This window comes from Ostrea edulis, chromosome 7 (genome assembly GCF_947568905.1).
Source record: "Ostrea edulis chromosome 7, xbOstEdul1.1, whole genome shotgun sequence".
In the NCBI taxonomy this organism is placed as follows: domain Eukaryota; kingdom Metazoa; phylum Mollusca; class Bivalvia; order Ostreida; family Ostreidae; genus Ostrea; species Ostrea edulis.
In genome coordinates this window covers 42,861,574-42,878,002 of record NC_079170.1, presented here as the reverse complement: position 1 = coordinate 42,878,002, position 16,429 = coordinate 42,861,574, and the positions used below count along the sequence as shown (strand labels likewise).

General features: G+C 35.3%; 2 protein-coding genes and 1 long non-coding RNA gene across 4 annotated transcripts in view; 1 reads left to right on the top strand and 2 right to left on the bottom strand.

Moving 5' to 3' along the window:
• Nucleotides 1-161: 161 nt before the first annotated feature.
• LOC125653645 (cytochrome P450 2B1-like) overlaps nt 162-16,429 on the bottom strand; it is a 31,787-nt gene continuing 15,519 nt past the window's right edge. The window contains exons 2-6 of one of the 2 annotated variants that reach the window (XM_056144492.1): nt 4,659-4,804; nt 4,066-4,232; nt 3,370-3,897; nt 814-1,254; nt 162-375 (exon numbers count right to left, since the gene is read on the bottom strand). In XM_056144492.1, the coding sequence (XP_056000467.1) occupies nt 194-375; nt 814-1,254; nt 3,370-3,897; nt 4,066-4,232; nt 4,659-4,756 (1,416 nt within the window). In that variant the 5' untranslated portion in view covers nt 4,757-4,804 and the 3' untranslated portion in view covers nt 162-193. The remainder of the gene's footprint in view (nt 376-813; nt 1,255-3,369; nt 3,898-4,065; nt 4,233-4,658; nt 4,805-16,429) is intronic. The other variant, XM_056144493.1, reaches the window with a different exon arrangement.
• The window catches only part of LOC130048156 (uncharacterized), a 12,098-nt gene continuing 6,278 nt past the window's right edge, over nt 10,610-16,429 (top strand). The window contains exon 1 of the mRNA XM_056144501.1: nt 10,610-11,164. Coding sequence (XP_056000476.1) covers nt 10,821-11,164 — 344 coding nt within the window. The 5' untranslated portion in view covers nt 10,610-10,820. The remainder of the gene's footprint in view (nt 11,165-16,429) is intronic.
• LOC125653644 (uncharacterized) lies at nt 11,288-12,724 on the bottom strand. The gene is made up of 2 exons (XR_008797009.1): nt 12,577-12,724; nt 11,288-12,276 (listed from the first exon to the last, which is right to left on the bottom strand). It is a non-coding gene; the product is annotated as an uncharacterized LOC125653644 (long non-coding RNA).

The following is a 16,429-nucleotide window of genomic DNA, read 5'->3' as shown; positions in this document are numbered from 1 at the left end:
GACAGTTTTAGGTATCGCGTGTTGTTGGAACTTTAGTGCTTATATATATATATATATATATATATATATATATATATATATATATATATATATATATTTATTTATTTATTTATTTATTCCAGTCCAAACAACTGTACTATAAATAAACAAAATACATTAAATGTATGATGTATGGCTTTTATCGCCCGTTCATTTATTTTCTTTTTTTCAAACAAACTTCGTAGGGAATGGCAGTACGAAATCCACTTGACATTCCATCCAGAGAAGGCAGAGGTTTCCCGGCCTCGTTTTCAATATCATAGTTCTGCACCAGTGTTGTAAGGAAAAGAAACATTTCCATTTTACCAAGGTTCTTGGCCAAACAATCTCTCGGGCCTAAAATAAATACATATGACAAACTAATTACTATGTAATAGAAGCAATACTACCAATTGTCTCTGTGTGTAAAATATTTTACTGCGTGATACGATGAAAATATCCCCTCCTCTAAATACCTGAATTTTTCTTTCTTTCTCTCATTTTTCCTTCATTCTCATTTTATTTGCTTTAAATTATATAGTCCCGTTTGACCTCGAGATTCTGGGAAATGAACCAATATCAGTTTTAATATTATCAAAATTCTATGGTGGTTGGAACTCAATCAAGGACTGTCCCTTGCAGCCATGATATCTACACTGTACACGTCCTCTCTCTATGATGGGATAGATTGATAATCTAGTATATTATAATCAGTATAAACGATATCGCGTATAAATGATACATGTGAGAAAGAGGCCGATTCTCATCATTGATAATTCTTTATATCAAACATACCTAGAGAAAATGAAGCGTACACCTTCTCATAACCAGCCAGTTCCCCATTCTCATTCAGAAATCGCTCTGGTTTAAATTTCTCGGGCTCGGGAAAAATAACCGGGTCCAGGTTGATCGTGCCTAATACTGGCATCAACCAAGCATCTTTTGGCAGCGTGAAACCTTTGACTTCGATCTCTTCTGACAATGTATGTGTAGGAGTAACGAAGACAGTGGCAGACGCACGTAGGACTTCATACATCACGGCCCGGCAGTAAGGAAGCTTGGCTTGGTCGGCCATAGTCACGGATTTCTTCGATCCAACATTTTCCTGTATTTCTCTGCGCATGCTTACCACCACATCTGGGTTGTGTATGAGGAACAATATGTACCAATATAATTCATGAACTGCTGTTGCACTAGTAAAATACAGTACATAGCCCATTATAAGGAGGTCTCTATCTGCAAAAAAAATTATAAACATTACAGGATTTCAAATGTAAATGTAATCAGGAGCCTAGTATATGTATCTAAACGCTTTGACTTGGAGAAATTTACTCCAAAATACATAAATTTTAGAGACAATTTCTGTGCAAAGAGGTCATTAGGGATCCAGGTTAGAATAGGTCCTCGGTACCACTACATGGAATGGTCCTTCGGATAAAACCTCAAACGCCGAGACACTGTCACAGCAGGTGTAGAATGACAAAGATCCATCCTAAGCGCCGAGCATAGGCTTAAATATTGCATTCATTGACTGCCAATGGTGATGTCTCCATATGATTGAAGGATTCTTGAGAGGGACGTTAAACAATATACAATTAATCAAGCAATGGGCGGCTTACCATCAGGTACATGATCCCTCGTCATGTATGTCCAGGGGTCCGTGTTTGCCCAACTCTTTATTTCGTATTTCTTATAGGAGTTATGAAATTGATCACTGTTCGTTGTTTTCACCTTTCATTGACCAGGATACAGGTAAAAGTTAGTGGCGTTGACTTAGAATTGGGTCTTTAAACAAACTTGGCATTAATTCCACATTTGGTAATCCTACTTAATCTCCAACTACGCTTTTAAAAGATGAAATTCTTCAAAATGATGCTTCGATTTTAGATACATTTAATATCCCAGTCAATGGAAGGGATGGATATGAGTTACCGTACCTATACTGGATTCCCAAACTTCTCAAAAACCCTTACAAAGAAAGATACATTGCTGAATCTTTTGAATATTCTACCAGCCCGTATCTTTGGTCTTCACGAAAATATTAACAGCTGTGAAGGATAAATTTCAAATGTGCTACAACATATGCCAGAAGTAGAGTAAATCAAATGTGGATTCTAAAAAGTTCTATAAAACATTTAGCAAATTTGAAATCGCAAAACTTTTCTCAAATTAACAGCATCAAAACGTATGACTTTTCTCCGCTTTACACAACTATTCCTCATGATGTATAAAAGACTAGACTTTTTGACATCATGGACAGTTCTTTGGAATTCCGATGGGCACAAATTGTGCTCCTTTATTAACTGACCTGGTTTTATATTCGTATGAAGCAGACTTTATTAAAAAGCATCTACATGAAAAGAAAAAATAGTATTGCTGTGGTCTTCAATTCAACATTTAGATATATCGATGACATTTTAATTTACATTCATATGTCGATTCGATAGATTCCTGTGAACACGAGAAAGACATCACAGAGACCTCAACATCTACTTCATACGTAGATATTTAATTGAAAATAAATATTATTAACGCCAAACTAACAGTTCAACTTGATGACAAACGGTTCAGCTTCTCCATCGTCAACTTCCCATATTTACATGTATGTAGCAATTTTCTGTTATCACCTGCATATGGTGCTTCCATCTCTCAACTAATTCGATACGCAAGTGCTGTTCTGTGTATGATCAGTTTTTAAATCAGGCTACTTACAAACAAATTGATAATACAAGGGTTTCATCAGTAGCGTTTAAAGTCAGCATTTCGCAAATTGTACGGTCGTTATAATGATATAATTTGCCTATACAATCTGTCATTGAGTCAAATGTCCGACGTGTTTCAAACCGATTTCGCAGTTCTAGCATACTGAGTTTGACTATGGTTTACATCTTTAAGATATAGGGCTCATGGCGTGTATGACCGGTCGACAGGGAATGCTTACTGCTCCTACGGACCTGCTCCCACCTTTGGCATTTCTAGGGTCTGTGTTTGCCCTACTCTTAATTTTGTATAAGACGTATGAAATTACGCGTATGAGAAGGTGAAGACACCTATGAGATTGATCACTGTTCGTTATCTTTACCTTTCATATCGAGACATCACCATTCATTGCAAAGGGCTTTAAAGTTTAGGGCTTTGCTCGGCGCTTACGGTCTTTAAGCTAAAAGGGATCTTAATTGTACCATACATGTACATGTTGTGACATGGGGCCTCGGTTTTTCGGTCTCACCCGTGGGACCGCCCGATTTAGTTGCCTCTTACAACAAGCAATGGGTACAAAGGACCTAGTCTGGCCAACGTCCCCACGGGACATTTGGACTTGAACAAAATAATTAAGTACAATTAAATTACCTCCAAAGCCTTTCAGATCTTCATTGTTCAATTTTCTACTTTTTTGTTCGTTCAAGAAACTGTAGATGAAATCTTCGCTCTTGGCGTTTTCCAACGTTTCTTTGTGCTCATCCACTGATTTCTGAACGATTTTGAAGATTTCGTCTACAAGGAATCGTCTTCGTCTGACCTTAAAACGATCTCCAGGAAGATACTTCAGCCATTCCACGAAGCCTAGAATCAATTGCTTAGAGAAGGTGATGGTCATATCTTCGTCTACTAAATCCACAATTCGAGTAAGATTGGCATCACTGTGAGCAAATCTTTCTCCGAAGAGAAGAGACGATATTATGTTGTAATGGCTTGTTTTTATCAGTCTGCTTACATCGAACGGTTTCCCCTCCATTTTTTCTACCTCATGGAGGAAATCTGCCACTTCCCCTAAAACGCGGGATTCAAGATTATTACATCCGGAATCGATAGCTTGTAATGCATCATGCCAGAATTTTCTCTGATTTCTCCAAATAGATCCAGACGCTCCAATTACACCTATAATTACATGTATTATTGATGATAAATCTACTAATTCCAAATTAGTCTAAATAAAAATTAACATTTCAAGTAGCACGTGAAAAACATTTTTCGTTTTTCTAGACAATTCGTGTTTAACTAGCACTTGGTTATATGATCAACATCAAATTGTTCCCTCTATAATACCTGAAAGTTCAAAATACTCCGTATATCCGAAAAACACGGGGTGGCCGGATGTGATTTCTCCATTCTTGATCATCACTTCTTTGATTTTGTCATGACCACAAACCACGATGATCGTTTGACCAAATATCGTCAGTGTGAACAAATCACCATGTTTCTTCTGCAGTTCGCTAGAAATCAATTTGCATATAAATTATCAGATGACAATTGGCTTTGTTTTCCTTCTTGTTCAATTATTGATATTATGTGATGTAGCTTTTACAAAGCACCAAATTTTGAAAAATGGCTTTATACACTGTATAAGTTAACAATTATACCACTTGTATGTGACGTTATATCCTGCTACGCTTCGATCATGCGATACTTTGACTTTGTACTGACGTATTGTGTTTTTTGATCAGAATGCCTATGATTTGTTATCACACATCTAACTTACCATTACGTGTTGGAGAAGTGTATGAATAATGTACAACTAGCGATACATGGTAATGATTTAACGACCAAGCAAAACTCTAGGAGTACAGTACATTAAAGCATATTCAGTATCTGAGATCGTGTCACAGATACAAGATAGTATTTATAAGCGTTTTTCTTACATAAAGTACGAAGGTTCCGCCTTTATGTCCACGTTTCCTACAAAGGGTAGTCCCGGCTCCCTGGGTGGGAGATTTCTGCTGCCTCGGTTCCAGAACATGACTGCAAAGTTTGCTATTATAGATACAACCAGATATCATCTAATGACCTGCAAAAATAGTACAAAGGGGTATGATATCAAAGGTACGAAAATAAACCCTGATGCAAGGCTCAAGGGTCACAACGTTCTGTCGGATTTGATTAAGAACTACAGCACCCTATTGGACCTGATCTGACTTGCTATCAAAGAAATGTTGCTGACATCATAGACTTTGATACCCCACACTGTATCACGTGTAAGTCGATATAACTGAACAAATGTAAAGTGTGAAAGGTGAAGATAAAGAAAAGTGATCAATCTCATAACTCCCATAAGTGTACATCTGAGGGGGATTTACACTGTAGCTTCTCTATAGTCATCAATTTTCATTTCATATTAACCCTAATAATTAAAAAAATGAGGATATAATTTCACATGTTTATCTATCAGACCCGCACTCCCTAGAGAAAATTCGAGTATATTTTTGTTTCCCTGGTCCGTCCTTCCGTCTGTCTGTTCGTCTGTCCCACTCTCTTATTTTTCTTTAAACTCCTCTTTTATTTTGAGCAGTAACTGATATCAATTTCTATTCTGATTAATATTTTGGATAGATGGTGTCATGTAGAAGTCCATTGATGTTTCTGAATTTTATTTTACCCTGAGAGGAAAATGCAGTCAAAATGTTGCTTTTTTCTTCGACATTTCTGTATTTAGTCAAATAATCAGCAGTTGACACCCTCGCATACTGATCTACTTAGCTAGGTAAATAAATCTAAATTGGATATACATATATTGCTCCATGTAATACATGGTATCTATATTCCCAGTCATGTCTTAAAAGGGAGATAATCATTATGACGATGTATTATACCTCCTTAAGGATTAGAATCTCAACCATTTTAAAAATAGTTGAACAATGAACCATGATGGGGGTTGGAATGACTCCAGAACACAAAATGCATCTTGATATATGCAGCAGGAATATACTAATAATAACAGGACCTTGATTTTCTATGATCCAACAATTAAAAAATAGGGTTTGAGATGACCCCAGGGCACCGAACAGAATATTCAATACATCTTGTCATATGCAGAAAAATGTATATGGTATACGTATAAGGGTGATGGTGTCACCAGTTTTGAAGATATTTGAACAATCATAGAATAAAGGGTTCCCTATGTCAAGAAGCGTTCCTGTAAACTTGAACTTTTCTGGTCGAGTGGTTCTTTGGAGTTTTTAAAAAGGTTTTCCCTATATATTCATATGTAGAATTGTGATATCCCTTAATGGCCCCACAATACTCTCGGCTGTCACACTTTTAACAAACTGGGATATGCGCTATGTCCTGAAGGTTTCATGCGAATTTCAACTTTTCTGATCCAGTGGATCTTAGGATGGGTATTAAAGATTTTCCCTACATACATGTAAATCTTTCATCCACAATTGTGACAACACCCTACTCCCGGGGAGGGGCATGATTTCAACAAACGTGAGTCTGCGCTATGTAAGGAGAATCTTTTATATAACTTTCAACTTTCCTGGCCCGTTGGTTCATTAGTGATCTTTAAATGATCCCATCCTATTTTTGTATTTTCTTAATTATCTCCAGTTGAATTACATTCACGCGGGGATATTTTTGCCAGGTCTGGTCGAAATTAGCTTAGTGGTTATGGAAAAATCGAAAATGTGAAAAGGTTTTCAGACACACGGACAGTGATACGGACATGCAGACACACAATCTATATAAAATGAGATCTTTGATCCGCTCACGCAATCGCTACACAAAGATCTAACAACGACCCACAAAGAGTCGTGTTCAGTCATGTGAGTCATTAGCCAATCAGATGACAGCTTATGCCGGGGCATAAGTGTAAGTCGGAACAAGGTTATCACACGGTTATCACAGTAAAAATCCGAAAGGTATCGAATGTTGTTTGTAATGCCGGCGCCCTTGGCACCACGTCGAATTTATTTACAAGAAAACGTTTGTGTAATTTGTGGGTTTTGTTTTGAAACACGAGAAACTACTACATCTGGTGACGTTATTGTTAAAAAATTGAATAACCTGAAATTGAAATTAACTGCCGAAAGGGTTTAGAACATAGAAAAAGTGATCGAGTCGAAAGAAAATTTCAATTTCGACGGACCTAAAGGTATCTGTGTTAAATGCAACAGGTCAATAGAAAGGGTGTTGCGTTTGAAAAATGAAATACGCTCACTTACAGAGTACATTAAGGATGCCAATACGAGGACAATGCGGGTATTTACACTTGCGTTACCATCGCCCACCCGCAATTTACGTGTGCATCATGTATAGAAACGTTTGGCCAGAAGTCCAGCATCAGAGCAACCCAGGAAACTTACTAATGTACTTGCTGTTGTCCCAGTGGAAATTAAAGAATTTCAGGACATTACCCCTAGAGACCTTTGTACATCACATGATGCAGACGTACAAGTAAATCACTAAGTTATTTCTAATGTTTTAATGTTTTCGTTTGAATAAAAATAAGATATTTGCTTTAAAATTGTAATATGGAGATGATTAAAACATTAATAAGAGCATTTTTTTGCATTAGACCCCTATATATACACAAATATATATATATCATATATAACCTTATCAGTTGGCACCACAATCAGATTCGATAATACATTGTAACAAATTCATGTCCAGTAAATTATATTTAGTATATATATTTATAAATTTGCATACATTTACATTGACAGTTGCCTGAACCTTCTCAACAATTGCTTGGATGTGTCCCCATTGCTCCAAATGAGGACAAATGTGGTAAGGTTAAAATTAATAATTTCTTTTTTGTAAATTTTCCATAACTGGCCATGGTGAGTCAATTTCTAGTTAAGCCAAACTTAGCATAAAGCATTCTTTGATATTGCTATAGACAATTCTAATTTGTTGACCACACTGCAATACAAGGGTTAAATTGAGACAGTGATTTTTATAACAGAATAAGCAACCTAAGCCAAACTGATTGAAATTGAAATACAGTAAAATATCTGTATCTCGAATATGGTTTATTTCGAATACCCTGCTTGAGTCGAAGGCGACCGCCGGTCCAGGCCGTTTTCCCCATATAAATGATTTTAAAAACTTCTGATATTTCGAACACCGTAATCTCGAATACCCTGCTTATATCGAAGTATTTTCAAGGTCCCATGCCCTAAATTTACCTGGTTTATCTCGAAGTGCAGTCAACTTTCCGCTCTGCTTACCATACCTGACGTCGTCAAGTCACACCCGCGACTACACCAATTATAATTACTAACCGCTAATCCACGCTCGCATTTTGCGCAATAATTGGTTCAACAGCTTGGGTGATTAGTGCAGCCTTCGAATATTATGCATGAAGTTCACCGCCAAATATGAACTGACACGCCCGATTTCAGGGATAGTGTTTTGAATGATACACGCTATATCATTAACATTTGGGTTAGATAAACGCACACAATTGCCGGAGTACGCTTGAAGGTAATGCTCACATTAACGATAACGCAATTAATAATACATGCTTCATCTTTGAAACATCAAATATCCTCCTTGAAAAAAATATATACTCAAGATCAATTTTGGATATTTCGAACCCCTGGATATCTCGAAGTTTTTTCGAAGTCCCTCGGACATCGAGATAGAGATATTTTACTGTATCTACTCTGCATTGTACATAACAAAGCATAAGGATAGTCTGACATTTCATATTTATTCAAGAGAAATAGCCATGGCAAAGTCATGACAATATCTCGGGTATATTTATGGTCACTGATACACTTGCATGCTATTATTTCACAGGCTGTTAATAGTCATATTTTAAACATTTCTACATGATTTTGTTCTCATTTTCACAAATTATTGATAGATGGACAAAATCTGACAATTTTTTACATTTGGAACTACGATACAAAATGAAAAGAATAAACCAACCAAAAGGGCATTGTTTTCATCTGGTAATGAGGAATCAAATGTAACTGGTAAAATCCAGGTAAGAGCCATGTTAATGTTCATGTCAACAATACCTTGTTCACCTATCTATATTATGTTAATGAACAAGTAAGAACAACAATGTAAATGTCTGTTCCAAAAATAGTGTCTGTAACCAATGGTGGTTTTTCTCATATACCCATCTATGTCTGAATGTGCATTTATACAAATTTGCATGTTGAGACACTTCCCTTTCTTTGCCATTAGGCGAGCATCAAAAATTACAAATATACTTTAGGGGGTAAACATGGGGGAAAATTATACACAGATGTTTGATTTAGATTTTGAAACAAAACATGACTAGGACTTTAAGAAATAAATTCAGAATAAGAAGATATATTAGTATGTAAAATTTGTGTATCAAAAGAGAAATGGAATACATACATGTACATATGAAAATGAAGACGCCATGGGTATCCAACAATGCAGCATTTACAAAGTACCACTGCCTTTTGATAGTCCTAATAATTATCTCCATGTAGACAGAAATCATATGCATCTATACAAAATTAGCTTTTTTGGAACAGATGTGAACATGATGTGATTAAGTCTGGATAGTTCTTTGTATTTTTAATTTGATTGTTGTTATTTTACTTGGAGCAAATGCATTTTTTAATGTTGTGTTATGATCATTTTAAAACTAATAATTTTTTAATGATTAAAAAAAAAGTTATGTTTCACTGCATGACGATCCAAGTTTTTTGTTACTGTTACTATATTGTTGAAAGTTTCATTTGACTTTGTTTCCTTTTTTTCAATGAGCAGAAGATACTGACTTCATACACATCTGGAACAATTAGATATTGAGAACAAGATTTGACAAGCTTGTGTGTTGATGCTGAATTAAACTGGTGTAAAACTACTAGAATTTAATATTTTTGTGCTAATTTTTTTTCCACATCCATAACCCTGTAAAGTAAAAACAATATCCCTTCAAATGTTAAACTTGTATTAATTTAACTGAAAGTAAAGCATATTACTTCTACACATCATGTATATATATTTACCACCAATTATATATAACTTTCTTTACTTTATTCTTACAGTTGATTGACTATTTTAAAAGCGGTGCAAAAACAAAATGGATCACAGATGATCACCAGAAAAAGTATTGCAAAGTGTTGTTCCGTGATCGAGATGTTGAAGAGGGGCTATTGAAAATCATAATTTCAAGGAATCCAAATTCAGTTGTATCTGCAACAGCCAATGTGATAAAGTCCGAGTGTGAGAACATTTGCAAGAGGAACTCTGGAAGTATTCTAATTGACAAGACCCATGAAAACATTATGCAATTCACATGGGACAAACTGCATAGAGAATTACAGCTCAGAGCACCAAATCTATTAAAAGTGTTCTCAACTGTTGTGTCACCTATTCCTAAATCGGTGTCTGACAGCAAGTTACATCATGCTCTACTGGCAACAGCAATATGTCTTCAAGGAAGGTTTAGAGAAATGACTACTCTCCAATACTTGATGGGCTTCGTCATGTTACATGGCAATTGTACTCAAAGGGTAAGGCCATAATGCTACTGAATATTGAGCTTATGAAAAATGATAATTAATACCTGACTATCAAGTTTGGATGTTTGAATTAAATATATTGAATGGTGCATATCATAAAAAATGGGATGTCGATTTCTAATTACATTATTTTAACTTGACATGTATGAAAACATCAAACTTAATTGTCACCTTTGCATAAATGTTAGAGCAGGGGGATTCTCTGTTATAGAGTTGCAGTGTTAGGAGCTGATTCATAGGTCAGAAATTTGAATCCCAGTATAGCGTGTGTAGATCTGTTGCAAAATTGAAGAACTACATCTAATCGCGATGCTCCCACAACACGTACGAATAAATCGATCTTGAATGCAGCATAAAACCAGTAATGGAATTAACTTAATACTGTATCCAGTATGTTTATTCTTAATTATACCATGCATAGGACTTGTTAATTAATTCAATATTTTGTGAGGCGAATCCAGCAAGGATCATTTTATGTGTGAACAACTGAAGTACCACAATGTATGAACATACATGTATTTACTTTTGTCTTTTTAGGACATTGAACGACTTTCTAAAATTGGTATGAGTGTACATCCACAAACACTAAGGAACAAGTTAGAATCATGGTATGACCTTTTAGACAGACAACTACTCCAGATAAAGAATGGTTGGTCGAGGGGATTACCAACAGCTAAATATCAACTTGTGGGAGACAACTGGGACCGCAATATAGTTCCGTCCTATCGTACAACACAGCAGAAAACAATTTCAACTCACTTGTTTAATGTCATAGGAGTTGTTGACCGTGTGGTACCTCAGCAGGTAGTTGATGACCAGTACATGTACATATTAGATGTAGATGACCTTGAGACAACAGACTTCATCCCAAGTGAGGAGGAGCGGAACCTTCTTGAGAACGAGTTAAGGTACACAACATAACAATTTTGTATGTCAGTTTTCATCACATTACGTAAGCTATACACTGTATATACAATAGTATCTCACATAATATTGTATGGCAACTTCATGGAAAAACTTGAATAGGATTGTTCAACATGTTATAATCAACTTTATTACATGTGTAACAGACATTACGAAAAGTTTATGTGTGTAAAAACATATCCTGCTAAACAATACTACATTCTATACAAGTTTACTCATGTGATTCAGAATCTGAATCTGATTGAGAATTCTCCTCTGATAAAGTTTTGTCTACAGTGTGGCTATTGATAAGTACCCTTTCCAAATATGGCACCTCACATATTTTACAATTACATATTTTTGCACAATTATCATAACATATGTGCATATTCTGATTATATATAGAGAGAAAATGACTCATTATAATTTTCTGACGACATGTGTCAGCAAGAATAATTTCTTTCATATGTTTTTCTATCCGGGCAATTTGGTATGAATTACACAAAATCAAAGCACTAGCATTAGTTCCATCTCGACCAGCTCGACCTACAATTTGTACAAGGTCTACTACATTCCTAGGGGGTCCATACAATATAATGTTTTTACAGTTCTTAATGTCTACACCCATACCTAGTGCAATAGTACATACAACTATTTTAAGGAAACCTTCAGATGAACTAAGATCACTAACAATACTTGTTTTGATATCATCATTGGTCTCAGAATGAAACATTTCAATCACATTACAGTCTGGGAACTCTGTTTTCACATAGATAAAATTTCTAGCAACATCAAGAATACTGTTACAATATATCAAAGTTCTAGGAAAATGTTCCATATCGGCTTCACGAATCTCGTCTATCAAACAAAATAAAGAAGATTCCATGGCCCTGCCAGTTCTAAACACTGTGTACTTAATGTTACTCTTGTCTGGAGAAACAATAATTCGGTTTGCACTTTCCATGGCAAGAGCTGACAACACCTCTTGTAAAATTGAATCGGTGTAGGTTGCACTAAGTGCAAGCATACCAACATCCGGGAAAATACTGCGTAGCTCCCCAAGATGACTAAAATCCGTCTAAATATCTTTTCAGATTCGTTTTTGGAAAGCTCACCCCTGAAATACAAACTAAGTTTCAATCTTATGTTGGCTTCAAACTTTAAAATATCTTGATATTTGATAAATAATAATAAAAAACAATAACCTGTAACTATACAGTTCATAATGTTGATGAAATTAATGTTGTTTAAAATTTGTCAGAAAATTTGGATACTTTGATACAAAATTCAAATACCATTTATATAACTCGCCTAAAGTGTTCATATGTATTACATACCATTATACCCAATAGGTCTATGGTTACATGCAAATTCAAACAATCTTTATATACACATATATGGACAAAGTAGCACTTACCAAGTAGAGACAGTGTGAAACTCATCAACAACAAGTAAGGAGACCTTCAGTCTGGCTAATGAATTTCTCAAAGCTTCATTCCCGACAAGATTCTCTGGTGAAGAAAATATCACATCACAGTCTTCCACTGAATGACAATCCTCTTGACCTGATGCAATTAAAATATTAATTCTAGTTATTACATATTAATCAATAAGGATCAAAGAGTATACCAAAAATGTTGATATATTTTAAGACAGTTTTGTTACACCAACAGGTAATATGCATTGTATATTCAAGCTATATGTATAGAAATTAATCTATATAGCTAGGTCACTGGGAAGCGTGCCGGTGTTGTAGAATGAGCCTTCCCCCATAATGAGACTTCCCCCCCCCCGGAAGCCTGGCTCTAGAGTGAGCTTTTCCCCCGGAAGCCTGGCTCTAGAGTGAGCCTTCCCCCTGGGGGAAGGCTCACTCTAGAGCAGGAGAACCCCCGGAGAAGTCTCACTCTAGAGCCAGACTTCCCTGTGGTAAGACCTACATGTACTCTATCACTAGTTGTAGAGTCAGACTCCCCCCCCCCCCCCCCCCTAGCAGGATTTTCCCCTCCATTTATTCCTGGTAAACTACTATCGCTTTATAGAAATTGTTTAGATACCAAGACCTTTTTCAGCAGGGCATTAAATGATTTTGCTTAAGCCTTCATCAACCTCAAGAGAAGAATACGGTGAATAAAACACATTGGAATTGATAAGCCATTTTGTTTGACCCATAGACCTTGAACTTTGACCCACACAATACCTATGCCGTGGTTAGTTTTAGAAGTTTGAAAAATGAAATGAGGAAATTTCGAATTTATGTTTTTTCTCATCTGCGTACAAATATCGGTTGTGCTTTTAAACGTGTACAACTTCAGGTAGAGAGTTGGTAGGTAGAGTACTTTTGAAATAAGACAATAATAGCTCAAAAAGTTCTTTCTACCAACCACATCTTTTACATCAGTAAAGTATTTGAATGTTTCATTCTGCAAAACTAAGTCATTCAAGGTCTTAATGCCTCTGTCAACCCAATTTGTATTAAAATTCCATTATTTAACATCAACAAGGTTTCTTATATCTAAATTCAAATAATCTGTAACGGAAAGAGAGCTTTCTTTAACTCTTGATAGAGCTTTAAACATATCTTTCCAAAACACATTGTCAATATGATTTACAAATTCATTAAGTTTTTCTTTGGATAGGTGAGAAATGAAATCCACATTTCTAAGATTTAAAATACTATACAACATATGTTGCCATATACCCTCATTATCAGCAAGGTACCTTTTGACCCATTTCAGCTTAATATAAGATATATAAGATGCCAAATGTACTATATTTAGCCCCCATTCATCATAATTACCCACAATTGTATTTCTTTTCAACTTTTCTACCTTGTATCCCCAAATAAATTTAAAAAATATTTTATTCAACTCTCCCAGTACTTGTTTAGGTGGGTCAGGCAATGCTGAAAATAAGTGTATGAGCTTTGTGAGTGCTAAAGTTTTGATAATTGTGATTTTACCTATTGGAGTTAAATCCCGTTTAGTTCACAAACCTAACAATTTTTAATGGCATTGTTTTAGATTGATAATTACATAAAGTCATGTCTTCCAGATGTTTTGTAAATACTATTTCGAGGAGCTTAAAATTGCTATTTCCCCATTTTATTTTCAGATCATTACGCAAAGTTTCCGCCGAACCTGATTTGTTCCACAACCAAATTGCTTGTGATTTTGAAATATTTAAACGTAGTCCAGAAATCATTCTAAACATATCAATAACTCTCATAGATTCTCTAAGTGATTTTTCACTGCCATCTAACGTTAAAAAAGAGTCGTCCGCATACTGGCCTAATTTATTTTATTTTCCAGCCACAGTTACACCCTTAATATTTCGATTTTCTTTAAGTGCTTTTGCCAACAATTCTACTGTAATAATAAGGATATATGGTACCAATAGATCTCCTTGTCTACAGCCTCATTCAAGACTGAAGAATTTATATAAGTTTCCATTGTTAATTATACAACTGGTACTAAAGGTGTATAGGCCTTTCCGAAAACGTGAGTTATCTCTCTTTTTATTCTTACATTTAGTGTGAATATGACAACTTCCGGGTAGTAACACAGTCAGATTGCGCATATATTATATATATATATATATATATATATATATATATATATATATATATATATATAGTTATATTAGTATGGGCGCTGTTCAAAATCGAGAACAGTTGAAATCATTTGTACGAGAGAGTAAGAAAATGTTAATGGAAACAAAAAAAAAAGAATTTCTTGATCGAGTCGGGTGTGGTTTTCGGGGGATTTTAAAAATTAAATTGAAAATCATCCAGACATTCATTTAATTGTTTACAGATGTCTCCAATAACGACTGACATAATTATTTTGTAGGCAATTTTCTTTATTATAGATATTAAAAACTTCGAGTGCCTGTGGTGCAAAGATCTTGCATAACATGCCCCCCCCCCTTTCAAAATAAAAAAAATCAATTAAATTAGGAAATGAACGCTCTCATTATTTTATCAGGGCTAAAATCATTCCACCACCACCAATCGACTCTTTCAAAAATAAACCAGATTGCAATCATTGGGTAACTTTCTCCAAAGTACCTGGACGTGCAAATCATTTTGTACACTGCAGCATGAAACTAGGATTGTCAATATCAACTGATGTGTTTAAAATGCAGTAAAATAGGTAACTAAATAATATTTTTTATTAATTTTGTTCAATATTGCTAGACTGATATAAATTATTTTTTCGTAGACCTCTTTTATTCGTTTTAGCCCCCTTGAAATCTACTTGATTATAGACATGTATCGTGTCATAACAGAAATTGCAATGACAGATTTAGACACCCCCTTTCGCCACAAATTTACAAAATAATTTGAGTAAAACTCCAAATATTTTACTCAAAATGGCTGTATTTACAGGTAAATACTCTTGCCGACTATAAATTCAGAACGTTCAGTTATACGTTATTTTATTTGCAAAGCATTGCATGTCTAAATGTCAGTTTAAAGATGGCTTGTAACGACGAATTTCTTTATGGTTATACTTGTATTTGAAACTGTATAAAATTTGTGGGCAGACAGCTGGAAATCTGTCAGTGGCCTCTGTTTCATTAAATTGTACTCACCAATCGAAGGAGATGGACATTTTCAGAATCTAGAGGTGTCAGTCCGACATACCTAGACATACATCGTGGCAGAACTTTCATCGCTGAATGTACTACATTGATATTGAACTTCTGATATTTAATTATAAATCTAACTGTATTAAAACACGGGCTAAAAATCCTGAGGAAATGTATGCAATATATGATATATACTAATTTCAATTATAAAACACGTGAAATCCTGCAAAATGGGGGGGGGGGTTAGTTAGAATAATCTAACTGCGTCTCGGGACAGGCCTGCCGTAGGGAATTACATCAGTTTAACGATAGAACATCCTATCGGGGAGGGGGGGGGGTGTCCTCCTCTAGTTACAACATTAATTTTCTATTATTTTTACATGCAAAGTTGGTTATTTTCACGTGTATGAAGTAAACCTATGCATTGAGATCTTTTATTAACGTTAACATATTTCTTGGCGTGATTACTGTAAAATTATACAGCAATATATTTGCGGCCTTCTGTACTGTTGATAATGACGCTTCTCGAATATACTACCCGGAAGTCTTTACCTACTGTTACGCAAGCGCACTACGTTCCGGATCAAGGAAAGATAACTCATGTTTTCGGATTTGCCTATAGAGTAAGAAACCATTTTACAATAGATTCCCAAAAATTTAAGGACCTGAGTGCCTTTACT